The sequence below is a fragment of the Neovison vison genome, chromosome 4 (assembly GCF_020171115.1).
Source record: "Neovison vison isolate M4711 chromosome 4, ASM_NN_V1, whole genome shotgun sequence".
Taxonomy (NCBI): Eukaryota; Metazoa; Chordata; class Mammalia; order Carnivora; family Mustelidae; genus Neogale; species Neogale vison.
Window position 1 is genome coordinate 152,344,732 of NC_058094.1, and position 18,439 is coordinate 152,363,170.

Genomic DNA, 18,439 nt, shown 5'->3' on the forward strand with positions numbered 1-18,439 from the left:
ATAGTTACTCTTTCATTAAAGTGGTACATGGCATAAATCACTGTCAGTCAAAAGGCGAATACAGCAACTGTTTAATAGTTGTAACAGAACTGTACTGTGTCAACTTAGATAAGCTGGAATTACATTTCCTAGAATTCTCTTTCCCATAAACTAGTTAAGATTGACCATGAAAGAAATCTGTATGAGATATGGAAGGCAGTAGTTGAATTGCAACCATAAAATTCTCAAAGTTGTTCTGATCTGCTGGCCAATCACCTTGCTAGCATGGGGTAGCATCTAGGCCTGCAGCTCCTTCACCTTCTACCTATCTTATTTGTTAGCTTCTGCAAGACCTGGTCCTGGAACTTGTGCAGCTCCATAGCAGAAAACACCAAATTCTTCTGTAGGTCAGCCAACTCAACAAAGCTGGAGGTAGTGAAAGAGACACTGATTCTAGTTTGTCCTTGTGGATCCCAGTTTATCCTTATGGGGTTCAGTTTGTCCTTGCTCTTCCAACTTCATGGGAGCTTTTCTTCCCTAATGCCAGTCCTGGTGACTTAGAACAGCTTCAGGACCATTACTTGACTCAGTGGCAATAGATTGCAGAAATCCATAGAATTCTCCACCGTCTTCCACAACTGTATAAGGTCAAATCCCTGTAATAAAATCCTTTTTAACATCACTCATCCAAGTTCTGGTCTCTGATCAAACCCTAACTTACAAAAGGAGATAGCTTACTACCATAAAACAGCTCACTGTGATATGTGATATAAAGGGAATACGGATTTGATCCATTTAAAAAGAAAACACAAGTTATTAGCTGATCATTGTATTTGTTTCTAAATGTGAATGGTTCCTCTCTTTTAAGGGCATATTAAGATCTAGAACCAATAAGTTATATTAATTTTGGTATCACTTCAAACACAAAACTAGTGCTCACTTTGGCAGCACATATACAAAATAAAACTAAAAAATATTTCGATTCACACACAGGCACACACACATATACACACACATCTGTATAGCATACAGTATAGAGAATACAATATATTTAGTATGTGTAGCACTCAATTTGAATATAATTATGACAGTCTCCAAGAAGGTTCTACTCTGAATACATAAAAGCTAAAAAGAAAATTCAAGATTCTCAGTCTCCTGAAATAGTGTCAAAGTTCTAGATATTATAATTTTGCATCCTGTTTTCCTTACCACTTTTAAAAATGTGGTAAAGAGAAATATATAAAAATTATATGATATAACCATAAGTGTCTCTTAATCTCATGAAACAAACTGTGGGTTGCTGGGGGGAGGGGGGTTGGGAGAAGGGGGGTAGGGTTATGGGCATTGGGGAGGGTAGGTGCTTTTGGGTAAATTGGAAGGGGAGGTGAACCATGAGAGACTATGGACTCTGAAAAACAATCTGAGGGGTTTGAAGTGGCGGGGGGCGTGGGAGGCTGGGGTACCAGGTGGTGGGTATTATAGAGGGCACGGCTTGCATGGAGCACTGAGTGTGGTGAAAAAAAATAATGAATATTGAAAAAAAATATTAAAAAAAATTATATGATATAAATAGAACTTAAGGAAGTTTTATGATGGACTATAGACATAAAAGTGATTTTTATTGCTACATGACCAAATCAAAGAAAAACTATCAAATGTTGATCATAGCCTATTTGCCTTGAGACAGAGCATATCCAAGAAAAATATTCCCAGAGTTAACTCTATGGGATGTTAAATCTATGATATGATGGTCAACATACATCAGAAATGAGTAGAAATCCATTCCTGAAGATGTTCAAGTGCATAAAGAAGCAGGATACCAATGAGGACTATTAGAAACTACATGTCAGGGGTGCCTGTACGGCTCAAGGGGTTGGGCCTCTGCCTTGGGCTCAGGTCATGAGGGTCCTAGGATTAAGCCCCATGTTGGGCTCTCTGCTCAGCAGGGAGCCTGCTTCCCCCCTCTCTTCTCTGCCTGCCTCTCTGCCTACTTGTGATATCTCTCTCTCTCTCTCTCTCTCTCTCTCTGTCAAATAAATAAATAAAATTTTAGGGGGGAAAAAAGGAAAGAAACTGCATGTCAGTTTGACCAGCAACACCTGCTAACTATGTAGTTAGAAGTCAATGGCCAAAATCCCAGAGGAACAATTCAAATCATTCTAATAAACCCTTCAAAGTATAAAATGCTTACTCTACTCTGAAAGTATGTACACTGATAGCTGAGTGATATACAGTGTGTAATCGAATCTACATAACAGTTTGTCAACCAATGTCAAATATTTCAATTTAATTCTAACCAGTGAAGGATACAATTAAAATTTCCAGTTAACAACAACAACAACAACTCAATCTAAAATCCCCAAACCTTCTGTGAGTTTTTATATATTATCTCTATTTTAAGTGCTAGCCTTACTTTGCAAATGCATTTAAATTTTAATGCTGAATCTAAAAGATTAAAAAAACCCCTAAATTTATGTATATGAGACCTGGTCCATGGAAATTCAAATACAATAATTACTATCTTGTTTTGCCATATAGAAAAAATATTAATCGAAAATGTGAATAAAATCTAGTTCCTAAAAAAACTTTAATGACAAAGCTTCATTTTCCATATATCTTATACCTAAAATACAAAACTGGTTCTTCAGTTGCTTTGAAAGAAAATATGTACCTTATAAGCAAATATGAGTTACATAAATTAGTTAATAAAAATAATGCATTTAGAAAATAGCTGGTATAGAGAGTAAACTCCCACATACATTTATATGTAAAATATACATATATATTTTAGTCCACTTACATGGAATTTTTTTTTAATTGAAGTGTAGTTGACACACAATGCTACATTATTTTCATTTGTATAATATGATTAGACAACTCTATATGTTCTACTATTACTCTATATGTTCTACATTATTATTACTTCTGAATGCTGAATTTAAACTATAATCACTTTGCTCAGTTTACCTGATACTGACCCCCAAGCAGAAATAAAACACACATATGTGCATGTGCATGAAAGTCTATGCTCATTCCTGTAGCTTTTATAAGATTTTTACTGGTTTTCATGAAAAATCAGTGATCTGTACACCTTAAGTGTCATCAGACTTCATCATGGGAATCATATTTAAAAATGAACACAGTGACCATAGTCTTTCACCATTTAAAATGCCCACAGAAATTATAACCAATATTGTCGAGAACTGTAAATGGTCTGTGATTTTGTCTAACTTACAACAAGTTACTAAAATAGTTTCATGGATGCTGGCAGAAATTACACAGTTCCTGAATCAGAGTTAAAGGATATTGTTACTCACAAAAATAACAATAGTCTTAGAATCAGCATTTCTTTTTTTTTTTTTTTTTAAGATTTTATTTATTTGTCAGAGAGAGAGAGGGAGAGAGAGCGAGCACAAGCAGACAGAATGGCAGGCAGAGACAGAGCAGGCTCCCGGCCGAGCAAGGAGCCCGATGTGGGACTCGATCCCAGGACGCTGGGATCATGACCTGAGCCGAAGGCAGCCGCTTAACCAACTGAGCCACCCAGGCGTAGAATCAGCATTTCTTATGCTAGTTCCCCAAGCTCCAATTCCCAGCGGACAGAATGAAAAGGGCCAGGTGACAACCTACACAGGAAATGGATGCATTACAGTAGAGGAGCCCTGGGTTAAGGGAACCTGAATATTTTATACTAGTCAGAAGCATACTGGCCATTACATTTTGTGAGAGATGTTAGTTTATTGTATTGGGCAGTAAGCATACCTGCCCTTTGTACCAAGCGAGACTTTATTTCTTAAGGACTGCAAACCAGCCTTTTAAGAGAGAGGTACTACCTTCCAAGTCTCTTCCCTCTATAAGTATCTTTTAGGATTTTCTGCAAAATAGGTAGTCAGTGCCTCTATTCCATCAGATGTGCAGAACTGTGTGAAAGAACCATGAAAAATTATCTCCCAACAACTATACATTAAGGTTTTGAGGTATAATGAAGATCTAAGATGTTTGTAGAATTAAGAGGGAATTCAATTACCATTTTAAAAAATGTTAATATGACTTGAAGTCCCTAAAACAAAATAAAAAATAAAAAAAGTTGATATCAACTTTGACCTTTAAAAAAGTAAATGAAGTTCAAGGGTTAATGTGCATTTTAGATTATAATGAAACTTAAGATGCCTGTGTGGCTTCAAATTCTCCACTGCATTCACTTGGCAAAAAACAGCCTTGCTAAGGCCCTGCAATTTGAGCCATGATAAATTTGATAGACATGTTATAATATACATCATAGCATTAAAAATGAATAACTAAAGGCAAAAAATAAAAATAAATCCTTCAAGAATTGGAAAAATGTCCCAAAATTCAGGTGCATGACAATACGCTTTGAAATGTATCCAACAATAGCAATGTTATGAGAATCTGCTTTTTTGTGTTCATCTCAGATGGTTGAAATTTTGATTTCCAATGATGTTCAAAATATTTCTAACAGTCATACGGTTGCCATTTGGTTTTATTGAAACTTAGTGCAAAGAGAGATGGTTTAGTAGGATAAACAAAGAAGATACAGAGAGCTATTGATTTGAAACAGATTCTTTTACCAGCTTAGCATGTATTCAGTTTTCATTTACAAAACAGGGTCAAGGAAGTTAATCCCTCAATAGAAAGTTATTATGAATAACAAAGTGGATTTTAAGGACCAGAAAAAATATCACAAATGAAAGTAAAGGTGAATAATAGCAGTCAGAATACAGATATCTGGATTGCATTTATCTCCTTATTCAGGGACTCTGTCCAATAATATTACATATAATTTTTTTCAAATTACAACTCTCAAGTTACAACAATGGAAAAGTTCATGAGCATTTAACTTCCCCAATATAGAAATGCCACAACTATATAAAAGTGTAGAACCTATTACACCAAGAAAGCATATTAGTTTATATCTGGTATATTCACTTCCACAATGGGAAAAAATAAATACAGATTAATGATGTTGTCAGAAATGTCGTTATTAGCACTCTAAGATCCATTTATATTCTCTCTCTCCCTCCAACTACACATAGATGAAGAAAGAAAGGGAATAAAAATGTCTCCCAGATTGCAGATTCCCTCTTTACCACAAAGTCCTTCTTTGTGGAATAGTTACTTGAATTCCAGCTGCTGATTTAACATATGTATTTGAAGCAAAACTGAGCCATAAGAAATGATGTTGTGTATCTTTCCATCTGCCTGGGAAAATGGGAAGAGACTCAATGTTTTGTATGATGCAACATTCGGTAAACTGTGTAGGGTAAGGAACTGTGGATGGACAGGAACTATGTAAGTTCAATCTAGTGGCATATCCTGACTTCCCAGGTGGCTGTGCCATCTTAATCATCTTAATCAGATTTAAGATTGATCCACTTTCAATATATATAAAATCAGTCAGTGTCTTTGCCTCACTTTTCCTATTGTACTCCTGCATCTGAATCTAATTCCAAGAAGGCAGCACTTCCTCCAGGAAGGTTTGTTTAAAGGAGCTTTATTGGGGCACCTGGGTAGCTCGTTGGTTAAGTCTCTGCCTTTAGCTCAGGCCATGATCCGAGGACCCTGGGATCGAGCCCTGTATTGGGCATCCTGCTCAGAAGGGAGTTTGCTTCTCCCCCTCCCTCTGCTGCTCTCCCTGCTTAGGCTCTCTCACTCACTTGCTCTCTCTCTCTAATAAATGAATAAAATCTTTAAAAAGTATATATGAACTTTACTTCTAGAGGACTTCTTAAGAAAACACTAAAACCAGAGAGAACAGTAAACTCAGATTCTAGAAACCATGGAGTGCACTCAAGGAGTAACTAGTTTACTTTTCTCTAAATGTTCAGGTCAGTTCTTATTTTGGTTACAATTCCATCTTGCAGTCCTAATGACTGCAAAAACTACTCAAGCCTCATTCTTGTGGCTTTCAGCATTCACAGGGGCTCTTTGAAAGGAATTTCAGTCTACATGTCATAGCTGACTATTATTTACTCAAGATAGAGTGCAGAATTTCTATCAATCTATGTGTCACTTTAAAAATCAATCATATTGAATGAAAATTCTCAAAAACTCCTTATGCTTAGTCTTTATTTCTAAGTGGTTAAGAAATTACTGGTAAAAATATTAATGGTATCCAGGAAATCAACCAATTGCTATTTTCTAAAATCACATATTAAGAAAGACATGGAAAAATGCATCTGTGTATTAAAGTCCAAAATAATGAATAAATGCCATGTATTATTTAAATAAAATAAATATATAAATTGAAGTACATAAATGAGGCTCCCTGAAAAGAAAACAAATTTTAACAAAATGCATTTGGAGTACATAAAATATATTTTGAATTATAGGAAATATATTTATATATATTTTTTTAATATATATATTTATTTATATATAATTAATAATTGAATGTATTTTTTAGTGTTTGGTGTTTAGTATTTGGAGCTAGAGGAAAGATACTTTTTTGAACAAAAATATATGAAAACTATCATGTTTTTCTTTCATTAAATAAGTATGAACAAAGACAAAACAAAATATATAGCAATTGAATTAATTTAATTCAAAAGAATGTAGAATAATAACCAAAGAATATTTTATCATATTACATTAATTAGTTCACTTTTGAAAAGATTAATATGACTAATATTGCCATACATTAAACCTTCATAAATTTACATCTCTCAATGCATACATAATTATCTGTCTCTACCATAAGGTATGTGACATGGTTTGTAAGTTGTCAGCATGTTTATCACAACACAGTATGAAATGGTCAGGTGCCATTAATACCTTGTATCAGATAGCAAACTCTTCACGTCTTAGTTCCTTTTAATTTAGTATTTTGAGTCCCATAAGCATTTTCAATAAGCCTGGATAGTGAACTAAAGTTGCCCTTCTTAGGGAGGAAACCTCCCAGGTCACAGTTAGGGTTCCTCAAAGGGCACTGTGCAGCACATCACTTTACTGCAGCTGCTGAACTCACTGGGCTAACACCAGAATCCCTCTGTTTAGTACTGTTTAGTACTGATACCAGAATGGGAGGGAAGGGAAGGGAAGGGAAGAAGAGGAGAGGAGGGATAGGCAGAGGGGAGCCATAAAATATGAGGTAAATGCACTGAGGTGAATTTTGGAAACCACAAACACAAAAGATTATCGGCTATCTCAGCAAATGAATGAGCTGATTCACTCATTAAATCATATACTCTGTACTTGGCTATAGAGCTTATTATAAAATCCAGGTATTTTTTGTCAGATCGGAATCAGATTATCTTTAATTTTCAAACTGAATTAAATTCAGAATAGTGTAACACCTCAGTGGTCATGATCTTTAAAGAGGACCAAATTAATTACATTAATGATGTTTTCATTAGAAATTGCCTAAGAAACTCTATTAAATATACAATAATACTAATAGCTAGTATTTGTATCATGCATTACAACCTATATAATAATTTCACTTGTGATTATTTCAGTCTTACAGGAATGCTGTGAGGTGGTTGTCATGCCAAACACCCTTGATGAAATCAGAACAGGTATTATGTAGAATCTTCACTGTTTAGTTTCTGTGTGTTAATAGGCAAGTTCAAATCCATATATGCCATATGACACCAAAAACTTCATCAGAGGCACAGAAATTCTGATCTCAACTTCTAGCATGTACTCAAAATGTTCTAAAATTTTGAATGAAAAGATTTTGAAAGAATATTCTGGATCATTCTATTTCCTGATCAAGAAAATGGGGGTAGTGATACCCATCTCATAAAGTTATTATTAAAATTACATTAACAAAATAGCACTTAAGTTATCATAGTACTCAACACAGGAAAGAGTCTCAATATATATGTTTCTGGGTGCCTGGGTGGCTCAGTGGGTTAAGCCTCTACCTTCAGCTCAGGTCATGATCTCAGGGTCCTGGGATTGAGTCCCGCATCGGGCTCTCTGCTTGGCAGGGAGCCTGCTTCCTCCTCTCTCTCTCTGCCTGCCTCTCTGCCTACTTATGATCTCACTTTGTCAAATAAATAAATAAAATCTTTAAAAATAATAATAATATGTTTCCATGTCTTCACTTGTTAAACTTTGATAGAAAGAGAAAGAGTCTGGTTTTTTGTTTATTTTTTTTTAAATTTATTTATTTGACAGACAGAGATGACAGGCAGGCAGAGAGGCAGGCAGAGAGAGAGACGGAAGCAAGCTCCCTGCTGAGCAGAGAGCCCGACTTGGGGCTCGATCCAGGACCCTAGGATCATGGCCTGAGCCAAAGTAGAGGCTTAACCCACTGAGCCACCCAGGTGCCTCAAAAGAGTCTGTTTTTAAAAAGTCACACCAGTAAAATATCAATGTCTATCTGTCCTTAGTTATTATCTCATTGAAATCTTTCAACATAATCTGTTAAAGGTATACACAGCATTGTAACGTTAATAATTCTTTGTGTATTCAGTCATGTGTTTTGCCTTATACTTGTGAAGTATTTTCTTTTTTTAAATAATTTTCACAAAAACTATTAATCTTGTTTGTCACAATTGTAAAACATGTAATGTCTCATGTAATGGGTAAAATAATAAAGCATTCCAAAAAAAGTACTTCATAAGTAGAGTTAATGAGTCCTTGGGAGTATCAACACAAAATCCCTAACTTCTCTGGACTTCTTCATTGTTCTTTCTATTTACCCCTTTCCAATAGTTCTAACATATGCATCAATTTGGGAAGGTTTAATATTTGATAAAACACACTTTTTATGGGTCTACTTTCACATAATTAGAAAAATGTTTATTGTGCTCTGAAGGTGTAATGTAACTTATCAATACTGTATTTAAAATAAAATTTTCAAGGATGAAATTTCCCATGTTTTCTAATAAATAGTTAATCAAGGATAGGGGTTATCTGTACTTTGTGCTCCTTTAACTACCTTCCTTTACCTATAGCAAACACTGCTACCAGATTGAGGCATTCTTTCCCCATGAACTCAGATTCCACCTCTAAATCATTCTAAACATATACATCATCTTGGGCAACTGCTATCAATCAATCAAGGTGTCCCTTGAAAATATCTACATACCTACATATATATACATTCAAATTAATGTATGTTTTTAACCATCTAAGGTAAATTTCTTCTAAATACCAATATATAAACAAAACATTAAGATTTTCTCTTTAGAAATCCAAAAATATCTAAGACATGACATAACACAAATTATGTATGTTTTCAATCCTGTAATTCATTTTACTTTATTGATTTAAATGATTATAACTGCTTTTTATGATCTGTGCTATAGCTGGCTAATACTTGGCTATATTTCAAAACAGTGACCCACTTAATTTTACTGACAAAAGTTTACTTTAGGAAAAATGGCCTATATCTTTTTACAATGGTAAAACCATTGTAGAGCTGCTTACCATTCCTCTTTTTTTTTCCATAGCACCCAGGACAATGCCTGGTATGTCATTACTCAATCTATATTTATTTAAGAAACCAGAGTGTATGAAAGGAAGGGAGGAAGAAAAAGGAAAGGAAAGGAAAAGAAAGAAAAGAATAGAATGGAAAAAAAAGGAGTGGTAATTTAATCGTGACTCAGAAGTAAAAAAAAAATTCTTATCATCCAAAAGGAATTCAAGAGGAATTAACATATGAAAACCAATTTGTACAAAGAAGGTGACTTACTGAATATGAGTACATATGCTGCAAAATTGCTTTTGTCATTTACCTTTTACATATATATAAATCCTCAAAGGGAACATATTTTTGCTTTATTTAGGCATGCTGTTACTTTTACCTATTTCTTTAAATAAAATGTCAATATCTGAAATTAAATATTTTGTTTCTAAAGTGATTAAGTATACAGGTAAAGTATGGTGTTTATTTAATATAATACTGAACAAAAGTGATGATAGAGTAACAGATCACTTACGCAATTACTGAGATGATTTAGTAGACTGATACTTACCAGGATATCTTTGCCAGCCCACTTGCATTCATCTCTTCTGGTATAAGATACTGGCCACACAATCTGAGGACAGAGAAAAACACAACTTTATGCCACGTTAAGTTCTCTAAGTGATCCAACATTACAGACTGCTACACAAAGTTGGGGCAACTTAGATAAAGAAAGTTCCACAAAACATTATGTGACAAGGACTTTTCAGCTTAGATTTTGCAGTGGCATCAGTTAATTGGTATGAACTTAAATCATTCCACATCTGTCTATCCATCAGACTTTGCTGTATATGAAAGTTGAGCAACACAGAATTTATGTATCAACAGAGCTAAGTAGTATAGAGAAGACAACTCTCAGGCACATGGGGAGGATGTAAAAATCTAGGAAAGAAAGGTAGAAATAAACATAACATGTGGCTTACATTCTTCTAAATCAATCTGTCTTTATCATGAAATAGTGATCATGAAATTTAACAGAGAGAAAGAGATCACAAGTAGGCAGAGAGGAAGGCAGAGAAAGAAGGGGAAGCAGATACCCTGCTGAGCAGATTCCAGGACTCTGGGCTCAATTCCAGGACCCTGAGATCATGACCTGAGCCGAAGGCAGAGGCTTTAACCCACCGAGCCACCCAGGCACCCCTGATCATGAAATTTAAACACTGGGTACTCTGCATCCTATTCCCTAATTCAAATCTTACTATGACACACTAGAATGAGACACTAAGAGGGTTTAGAAAACCCCATCTTAGAAAGGAATCTTTTTTTTTTTTTTTGGACAGGACAGTGGGTAAGAATAGCATTGTATGCTTTCTGGTGATAAAGAAGGAAATGAAGAAGCAAATAGCTCAAAAACCTTTGCCACTGTGGGAAAAACTTACACTAACCAAAAAACATTTGTGTTTTCATCCCTAATATTTCACATTCATCCTTTGATAACATTTTTGCTAAATTTGAAAGGTTCCTATATTCTATGACTACAGTGACAGTGCTAGTTAAGACAAGACTTTTTTGGTAGTTTAGAGGACTGTGGGTATATTTTCCTCACTATATTAATGTAAATACCCTCCTCTAAATTTTAATATAAAATTTTTCAGTTCCCCAGGTCGATTCAAATGACTACTATCTGTATTGGGGCAGAACAATTTAATTTTTTTTAAATTCGCCTTTCTCCTCTGGAAAGAGTTAATTTAAAAAAAAAAAAAAGTATGTAAAAAATATCCAAACATTGTGGCAACAATTTATGTCTACTAGATGGCTTTTAGTCTCAAAATGACTGATCATCATTTATTTGGGAACCTCTTGATAATTCATTATATATGGTCATGAACTTGTATAAGGGCTGTGATATTCAATCTAGATACTCAAAAAACAAAATACAACAAATTTATAAGCAAGAATGTAGAACATACTGAAATAACCTATGATGGCATAATAAATGCATTTCAGGTCCATGTCACAATTTTTAAAAACCCTAGAAATTTTTGAGTATGTATTCATTTTTATCATTTGAAGCTTTTAATTCATGTATTCTTTTCTTTTTCATGTGCTTTTCCTTTCATGTATATCTTTGTATGTAAGTCAAAAATATCATTTGACCTGTCCCACAAAGTTCTTATATAGTAATCTCATAATAAAAAACAATATAACAATGGAAATGCATATCCTTAAAATTCACATTACCCTGACTTCTGAATTCCTATAGCCAAATGCTGGGTAGTTCGTTCCACAGGTTCTACAACCCCATCTTTACGTTGGCTGTGGAAAACTCAAGTGATCTATTCTTAAAGTTTACAATGGGAGATTAAAATATAACTTTTATTAAAGACACAACAATAATAATACAGTATAGGGCTAAGATTTACGGACTTTCATATTAAGCTTGCCAGCCACATTACATAAAACTTACAGATTATTAAAACATGTAATTTTTAATTAAAACAGGCAAGTTTTTTTCTAATGGTTTTTTAGCTCTTGGACTGTTGGTGTTGAGAAGCATGGGCCTCATTTTATAATTTCTCTCTTATGTCAAATGTTAATGAAAATAATTTTGGTAACATTATGATTAATTCTCTCATACTTAAAGGAGTATGAACTCTCAACTTTCTAGATTTCCAGAGTAAAAATATATAAATAAATAAAGCTTAAAAATCCGGCATGAGGGGAACCTGGGTGGCTCAGTCATGATCTCAGGGTTCTGGGATGGAGCCCCGCATCAGGCTCTCTGCTTGGCAGGGAGCCTGCTTCCTCCTTTCTCTTTGCCTGCCTCTCTGCCTACTTGTGATCTCTGTCTGTCAAATAAATAAATAAAATCTTAAAAAAAAAAAAAGTCTGGCATGAGTAAAACAAATTCAGCATATAAAATTCTACTTTGGGGGCCTGGGTGGCTTAGTGGGTTAAAGCCTCTGTCTTCAGCTCAGGTCATTATCCCAGGGTCCTAGGATCGAGCCCCACATCAGACTCTCTGCTGAGCAGAGAGCCTGCTTCCCTTCCTTTCTCTCTGCCTGCCTCTCTGCCTACTTGTGATCTCTGTCAGTCAAATAAATAAATAAAATCTTTAAAAAATATATTTAAAAAAATTCTACTTTGGAAAACAATTTAGTGAGGATAACTGTAAGTCAGTGGAATAAATATATATATTTATTTTATATAAAAATATATGTATTTGTCATTTCTAACAGTAATAATTTCCACAAAGAATAATTCCTAACTTTTCAGTTACATTTGCTAACCTGTTGATATTTTGTCTTCTTTGCTCAAAAATTTCTCAGTTAACTAACAATGACAAACTTTCTTATTCTCATATTGAAAGGGCTTCATGATCTATATTATACTTTCCTTTCCTCATGCCTCTATGCTTCTATTCATGGCAGCCCCTCTTAGTCATTATTTAGTAAGGAAGCATTCATGCCTTCAAGAAATAGCACCCTTTTATCAAGGCCTAGAATCTTTTCATGGTCCTTCCCAATCTGAGAATATGTTGTCTCTAACAAGGATTGGCCTACTATGCACTTATATGTTCATTATCTTATCTTTAATATTATAAGTTCTCAAGAATTATTTATGATATCCTAAAGTGACCCTTATAAAGTTTATCACAAGAGTAGAAGCTTCAGAAAATGTTGAATAACATTATACATAGGTTAAGAAGAATATTAATAGACAAATATATGTGAATTCTTAAGTAAACTGCATTTGCTCTACAGACAGTGTGATATAATTAAATAAGTTTGGAATGAGATGCTTTATATTAGATGCTTTATATTAGAAATATGTCTTCCATTAGAATAATGATTTTAACCTTAAAAGCAGGAGCTATAACAATACTATGCCATTGGGTAAGTCACCTAATTTTAATTAATTCAGTACTTCAGTATATATTTATTACAAGTCTAGTTGGTAGAAGATACTGTGGTTATATCCCAGACATACAAATGGCTCTGGGATTTTCCTCATCTAGGTTGTCTCCTATGACAATTAGGTCTTTGCAATTCTAGAACATACTATTTAAATTAAAAATCTTTATTATTTAATATTTAGAGAAGAATGGTAAACATTAAATATATATTCCGATGTATTATGTACTCATATATTATCTACAGATACATGCACATTTATTTTTATTCACATATATGAATTTTATAAAATGATAAAAGTGTTAGAAACACTGAAATATGAACTGATATAATTATTAAGATATAAAATTTTCTTAATCTTCTTAGAATTTTCATTCATTACATAAAAAGGATGACTTTTCATTAAACAACAAAAACTGCTTATTTTATGATGTTTACAAAGGACTCCAAGGTAAATACTTTTGTCATTTAAGGAAAATTAAACGGATAACCAGTTTTCTTAGGCAACAGATAACCTTAGCGATATTGCTATCATCTGAGAAGACTTAGAAATCAAGTAGATTGAAAAATCAGAAAAAGGAATATCAAAGGTGATTTTTAAATGCCAGATATTAATCCCAAAGTATATCAGTAAGGAGTATTGCTGTTTTATATGATATATATAATGACTTAAATCTTTATGCACAGTCAGAATTTTAGTGTTTGAGTAATAAGAAAGTAAAAGTCTTAGGTTCAGTGGTATACTCTATTAGACATAACAATCAGTTTTAAATTTCATCTTCATTTGATCCTTAAAGCAATATTCTCCAACCAGAACAAAAGCTTTTTATAGAATTCAGTTACTTTTAAAAATTTATTGTCCGATCCGTTAAAGTTTATCAGAAGTTAAGGAACACCACCCTAAAGCCCTAAATGTTAAGAAGCAAAACTAACATACATAAAAACTGACATGAATGTACTCTTAAAAAATATGTTATACTAGCAATCTTACAAAAGCTACTGCATAAAAGATCTTTGTCCCTCAGAGAATTATGACTAGAAATACTAACTGTGAAAAAATGACTGACTTTGAACATAGCATATGGACTCAGTAGCATAATTTCCACTAATTTTTCAATCTATTTTTATTTTCTGAACTGTATATAAGTTATTAATTAAATAAGCCAGAAACACTATAAAGAATAAGAATAAAGCCAATAGACTTCTAGTATCTAAATGACCACATTTGTAAAAACTCCACACGAAGAACTGATCTTCTAGATGAGGGTTTGGCAAACTGTGTGTGTAAAAGGCCAGATAGTAAATATCTCAGGCTCTGTGAGCCAGATGATCTCTATCAGAACTATTCAGTTCTGCCATTGTTGAATGAAAGCAAACACAGACAATACGTAAATGGCTGACAGTGTCTCTGTTCCAAAAAACATTTTACAAAAATAGGTGACACACTGGATTAGGCATGTGTATGATGACTGGTGAACTCTGCATTTGTTGGTACTACAGAGAGATGTTTAAATATTTTTTTCTTAAATATTTTTATTTTATTTTATTTGACAGAGAGAGAGAGATCACTAGCAGGCAGAGAGGCAGGCAGAGAGGGGGAACCAGGCTCCCCGGTGGCAGAGAGCCCCATGCAGGGCTTGATCCCAGGATCCTAAGATCATGACCTGAGCCAAAGGCAGAGGTTAACCCACTGAGCAACATAGGTACCCCCCTCCCCAAGAGATGTATAAATTTATACATACATATATATACATCATTTCACACATGACATTAATTATATGTCTATAATGATTCAGATACTTAGTTTTATGCAGCAAAAATTATATAAATATGGAAGGACAAGCTGAAGTTATAATGATCATTGAAAATACTACAGTTTCTTCCTTGATGATTTTTATGGTTTACTGCATCCATTGATTTGTGATAAACAAATCAGTGCATTACTTTTACTTGCATCTGAAAAGATAAAATAATAATTTTAACAATTTTTCCAGTTGTCACCCTGTTAAATAGCTAGAGAATTAACTGTTAAATAGGTTGAGATGTTTTAAAAGAACTACAGTGTATATATTAGAATAAAGATACCTTTTGAAAATCCTTGATATTAACCAGGTTGAATGAAAATATGTGATCCTTTGCTCCAACATACAGCCTACTCCGTTCCTCATCCAAAAGGAAGGTATGATAACTGGAGCTGTTGGCCAAGCCATTGAAAGTGATCACATTGTTGGATTCCAACATTTCTGCAAGGTAACAAAGCAAGAAATTGGGTGTTAATGTGAGGTCCTACATGAGCATGGGCTATTGGTACATGGCAATCTAACTACTGCCTGCTGTATTTACCAATCAGTGGTTTTTCTTATTGATGGTACTAAGAAATATACAGGAGTCTTTTTTTTTTTTAACACTTCATTGAAATGGAAATCACACCCATTAGTTTGCTGATTTCATACTCAAGACCACACATTCCTTCAAAAGAAAGGGACACAAATACCTCATCACACAACTAATCTAATGGAATCTCTCTGCATGCAATGATAGAAAGAAATGCTCAGCACTGTATACAAAATGTCTTTAATTTTACAAAGACTTTTTTAAGGGGTTTCATCTGTTCCAAGTCGCTATCTAGAAGGATAAGCATAGGGGCCAAAAGAACAGAGGTAGTATGGGGGAAACATTTTAAACTCCTAGTTGTTTGAGCTTTTTTTTTTTTTTAATTCATTTGAGATATATATAGAAAAAGCATGAGCAGGGTGAGAGGTAGAGAGAGAGGGAAAAGGAGACTCCCTGCTGAGCAGGGAGCCCAATGTGGGGCTCAATCCCAGGACCTTGGGATCATGACCTGAGCAAAAGACAGAGGCTTAACTGACTGAGTCACCTAGGCACCCGTAGGGCTTCCTTACAGTTACGAATTTTTACATGTCTTTTTGACCATGAAACCATTAATTCTACCATCTAAATCTTTTGTAATATTTTGTAACTGACATATATAGAGAAACCAAGTTAGGTTTTTATGAAAACATAAGTTACATGAATTTTACTATCTGACTTCAAATTTTTCAGTTTGTTATCATTCTTTTATTTGTTTTAGCTATAAAGGGGCAAATGCTGAACTTTCAGACCTATACATAAGTGAGAAAAAGATTTTTAAAAAAAAAATAATAATGTTAATTGTAAATCCACTTTTGCTTTAGAAAGGCAGTTGTTGAGAATCACCGAAGAGGTTTTCTTTAACTATTGGCTTCAAAAAAGATTATGTATATATGCTACCACAAACCCTCTTCCATGGGATAGAAATTTGAGGATTCTCCAAAACTGTGTCCTGAATCAATGATTCAGATTTTTCCAATGCACAAATAGTAGAACCTTTTCATCAACATCCACAAAATGTAGAAAGTGTTTTCCAAGGACAGGAAGCAGCAATGCTGACCCTTCCTCTGTCCCAGCCCTGACCCCAGGTCATTAACCCTTTGACAAATTTCCCTTCTTTATTGATTTCTCCTACTGCCTTCTCCATATTACCAAAAATGCTATTTCAGTGGAAACAGCATTTCAAACTCCTTAACTTAGCCAGGCCACTACCATTTGAATTTAGACCGTAACCCAATATTCCTCCCTCATGTCTTGCATCCTATAGGAAAATGTGCTCTGCATTTGCCACATTTTAGCCTTTGCTTCCATTGTTTCTGACATCTACAATGATACACCATCTTAAAAAAGTATTGATTCTTAAGAGCTAGTTCAAATGCATGCTCCAAAAAATTCTCATAGAAATAATTTCTTTATAATGTTTGCTTACATTACTGATTGCTTCTATCACATGCCAATCACTCATATAAATGACTTATTTGCCAGAATTAACATTCCCTCGCATCAGGAAATACAGAATTAATAGCTCACTATTCACAACTCACATGATTTCTTTTCCTTATTACCAGTCAGTAAATATTAAATTGAATGTCCATTTCTATCTATTGATTTATCTATCCATCTACCTAATACATAAAAATACAAGAATTAAAAAATTATGAAAAGATGATTTTCTAATTCACTCATGAAAAACAGTAAATTATCAGATTAGCCTTATCCTTCCCTACACCCCACCAAAAAAAAAAAAAAAAGGAAGGAAGGAAGAAAAAAGGGAGGAAGGAAGGAAGGAGAGATGGAGTAAGAATTTCATTCATGAGTTTTATCTGAAATAAATGAGAGCTAGTTAGTCTTCAAAGAGAAAAAACAGAATTCACTGCATGATATCTGAATTTAAATCTCAGCTCCTCGCCAGTGTCCCAATAACTGCAAATAATCAATGCTACAGAGATCAATATAAGACTGAAATTTCACATACCCTGAGCTGTATAAGGACAGAAAGGACCACTACGAGAAGCAGGGGCTACGTTACTGGATATGTTCACTGACTGACTGAATAGCTGTTCAAGAAGATACTAATTATCAAATAGAGAAGATACCCTCCAACACTCCCTCCAATTCTAAAATCTATAATAATTCTACCCTAATACAAGAGAAATCAAATACATAGGGAGTTAGGCAAACTGAAAAAAAAAAGTCAGCTGGGTCTAAACCAAGACATTTATATAACTATTAAGCAACAGGAGGATTCCTTAAAAGACACAAAGGTGGATTTTAATTGGAAACATGTAGAAACTACATAAGGGAGCTCTAAGCATCAAGTGGAAATAGTTATAGGAAGACAACTACTATATCTACAGAACATGGAGTCACCTAGGTATAGGTTAGAACACTGTACTTACTAGCTATGCAAACTAGGATGAACTCCTGATGCTACCTGGGCCTCAGTTTTTGGAAAAGGGGGGTTAATAATACATCTTCTAAGAGTTATTATGAAGGTGAAGTTAGATAATTCATGTAAAATACCTAGAACAATTTTTTATATAGTTGAGCACATAATCACCTGTGAGAATAAGTAGAGGAAAAACAATATGTTCAACATTCTTGACTAGAAGTAGGAAACTGAGGTCCAGATGGAACATACTGAAAAATTACTTTTCTACCAAATATGCTAACTTGCTAACACTACAATTTTGCCTGGTGAAGGGATAAATAAGAAGAGCAATATGTTCTTTGGTTTACATTAATATTAAATATAAATGCCGTTTTAAGAACAGTGAAATATTCCTTTTGTTTGCCAACT

At 34.0% G+C, this 18,439-nt stretch overlaps 1 protein-coding gene across 2 annotated transcripts in view; it reads right to left on the minus strand.

Annotated features, from left to right (window-relative positions):
• The window catches only part of SEMA3A (semaphorin 3A), a 407,533-nt gene that overhangs the window by 134,953 nt on the left and 254,141 nt on the right, over positions 1–18,439 (minus strand). For both annotated transcript variants that reach the window (XM_044245926.1, XM_044245927.1), the window contains 2 exons: positions 15,355–15,512; positions 9,927–9,989 (listed from right to left, as the gene is read on the minus strand). In XM_044245926.1, the coding sequence (XP_044101861.1) occupies positions 9,927–9,989; positions 15,355–15,512 (221 nt within the window). The remainder of the gene's footprint in view (positions 1–9,926; positions 9,990–15,354; positions 15,513–18,439) is intronic.